General features: G+C 44.5%; 1 protein-coding gene across 1 annotated transcript in view; it reads left to right on the top strand.

Annotated features, from left to right (window-relative positions):
• Positions 1-1031: 1031 nt before the first annotated feature.
• The window catches only part of LOC103730224 (17-beta-hydroxysteroid dehydrogenase type 6), a 13837-nt gene continuing 12031 nt past the window's right edge, over positions 1032-2837 (top strand). The window contains 1 exon segment of the mRNA XM_017796964.1: positions 1032-1170. Coding sequence (XP_017652453.1) covers positions 1032-1170 — 139 coding nt within the window.

Raw genomic sequence — 2837 nt, 5'->3', positions numbered from 1 at the left:
GAAAAGTTATGGTTTAATAATGATGTATTTGTGTGTCAAGTTGATAAGGGGTTAATTGTGCTGGATAGCTGTAGTGTCAACTTGACACACCTGGGTTGAGGGAGCCTCAATTGGGGAATTGCCTCCATAGAACTGGCCTGTGGCCATGTCTGTGGGGGCATCTTCTTGATTGTTGAGTCATGTGGGAGGGCCCAGCCCACTGTGGGCGGTGCCATCCCTGGGCAGGTAGGCCTGTGTTGCATAAGAAAGCAGGCTGAGCAGGGGCCAGGGAAGCAAAACAGTAAGCAGAGTTCCTCTATGGCCTGTGCTCCAGCTCCTGCTCTGAGTTCTTACCTTGGGGTCCCTCAGAGATGAAATGTGACCTGGGAGATGTAAGCTGAATAAACCCATTCCTCCCCAGGTTGGCATTGGTCAAAGTATATTGTCACAGCAATGAAGAAACAAACTAGAACAGCAGACATTAAAAATTCTGGAAGCAATGCACCAGGGGAGGAGATAGCAAGCAGCTGTAGGGGCAGCCTGGCCACTGTTATGTGTATTAAGCCATCTGTACCAGGCAGAGGCAGCAGCCCAGAGAGAGACTGAAAGTATAAGAGAGGAATTGCAGTGAGAAAGGAATATGAGGCTGGCTTCTTTGGTATTGGCCTCTGACCAAGCCAGTAAATTAGATAAAAGAGAAAAAGAGATGAAGGTGTTAGCCTGCTGTTTTTTACAGCTAGGGGGCCAAAAAAGAGAACCCAGATTAGATTGATAATACAGGGCTCATCCTGGGACCCCAAAACCTGGAACTCAGGTAGTGATGAGGAAGGGAGCCAACTAGAATGGTTGAAGATGCCCCTCAGGTTCAACCTTTAATACAAAGATAGGGAAAACTGATGCTTCAGCATGCTCATGTAGGCCTTAATAATGGTCTGGTGTGAGAGACTGTGGTAATCAAAGAACACTCAGCACGGGAATTGTTGGAATTAGGGAAGACTTTCAAATAAGCAGTGAAGGAGTCCTTCGCTACCTGACTTGTGAGGCTGTATGACATGGGGGCAGATGGAATTAGTTTAAGTACTGCAGAAGCAGAGAAGCTGAGCAACATAACCAAGCATTTCAAGAAGTTGAAACACAGGCTGCATAACCTGAGGCAGTACAAAGGGAACCAGTCCTTGATGGACATGGCTTGTACAAGGCTTTAGAGAGACTTGGTCATCACCGGAGGTGGGTCCCATGGATCTCACTGGCTGGAAAACAATAGTGGAGGAACAGGCACTACTGATGGAAACTAGGTATGATGCCTAGTTCACCAGGCCAGATAAGACTGGGTTCATCAGAGAGTTTAAAAAGAACTTAGTACAGCAGGGACCTCAAGATTGATATGGAGGTTCAGTGACTTTGCTGAACTTCTTGGTGGGGCAGGACCCTTATGAAACAGGAAAGGCTTTAGATTTAAGTGACTTAGACCAGCATGTAAAATATGTCTGTAAAGGGGTAGAGCAACCTAGAGAAGATTAGAAAAAGGTAAAGCAGAGAAAAAGGTCTGTTTGGGTTACTTGAAGGCAAATGTGTCAGAATTTGTGTTAAGCCAAAGTTCCTGAAGAAAAAATTGACAAAAAGTCAAATTATGTGCTAAGGAACTTCTGGGAGGCTTTAAAACCCAAGGAACAGTTCACAGAAGACGTCCATGATAAAGTACTACAGGTGCAGAAGATGAAAAGTGACCCAGGGATGGATAATGATCCTCCTTCCAGATTAAACAGGGTACATTAAACATTTCTCTCCTGTGAGATTCTATGCTAGGGGTAGAGACAGTTTGCCCAGCCAGGGTCTTCCCTAGCATCCAGGTGTGGTCAATGGAAAGCCAGCAGCCAGGGGGCAGTCCCAGAGCCTATAAGACCCAGGGAACCAATGGCTTCAGCCAACCCCAAGAAGTTCATCAGGGATGGAGAAATGCAGGGAGGCTCCATGTAAGAGCTCCAGAATAAAGAAATGGAACTGCTCAGAGAAAATGACTAGAGATAATAAAGAGTTAACTAAATTACTGCGTCCTATCCATGCTATTGTACCCAACATGGATCTGTCGGGAAAACAATTGATACAAATGGGTGAAATCTTTCCAAGCTGTATAAACCTTGTTTATATTTGATTTAGTATCTTCTTAGTTTTTAATTTCTGTGATCTCCTGATTTGAAATATAGTCAAATATGGGGCTGGGGAGATGGTTTGGCAGTTAAGAGCCCTGGCTGCTCTTGAAGAGGAACTGGATTCAAATCCCAGCACCCACAAGGCAGCTGACAACTGTTCATAACTCCATTTCCAAGAAATCTGATGCCCTCTTCTGTCTTCCTCAGGCATTGCATGGCATGGGTGCACTTACACACATGCAGGCATAACACTCATACACATAAAGTAAAATAAATTTTTAAAAAAATTAAAAAGATACTCAATTATACCTGAAGAAACAAGGATAGAAAATAGATTCACAAGCAGCACAAGAGCCAAGTACAGCTGTGAAATTCTTGGGAGCTTTTTTTTTTTGGTCTTTTTGAGACAGGGTCTCCCTGTAGCCCCAGCTGTCCTGGAACTCACTATGTAGACCAGGCTGGCTGGGCTTGAACTCACAGAGATCTGCCTGTCTCTGCCTCCCAAGTACTGGGATTAAAGGTGTGCACTACCACACCCGGCCTCTGGTAAAGCATAAGTAATATCCATCAGAATAGTTGGGAAAAGTCTACAACATCCTGGGCCTGTAGATGCTAAAGAGTAAACAGATATTTTATGAAAATAAAAACAGAGGTGCCCAGAAAGTATAGGATTGTTAAGTGAAAATTCCAGTGACAGGAGTGGGTTGC

Source organism: Nannospalax galili, unplaced genomic scaffold (genome assembly GCF_000622305.1).
Source record: "Nannospalax galili isolate Female #2095 unplaced genomic scaffold, S.galili_v1.0 scaffold753, whole genome shotgun sequence".
Taxonomy (NCBI): Eukaryota; Metazoa; Chordata; class Mammalia; order Rodentia; family Spalacidae; genus Nannospalax; species Nannospalax galili.
Note: the sequence above shows the minus strand (reverse complement) of the source record. Positions and strands in the feature narration are given on the sequence as shown.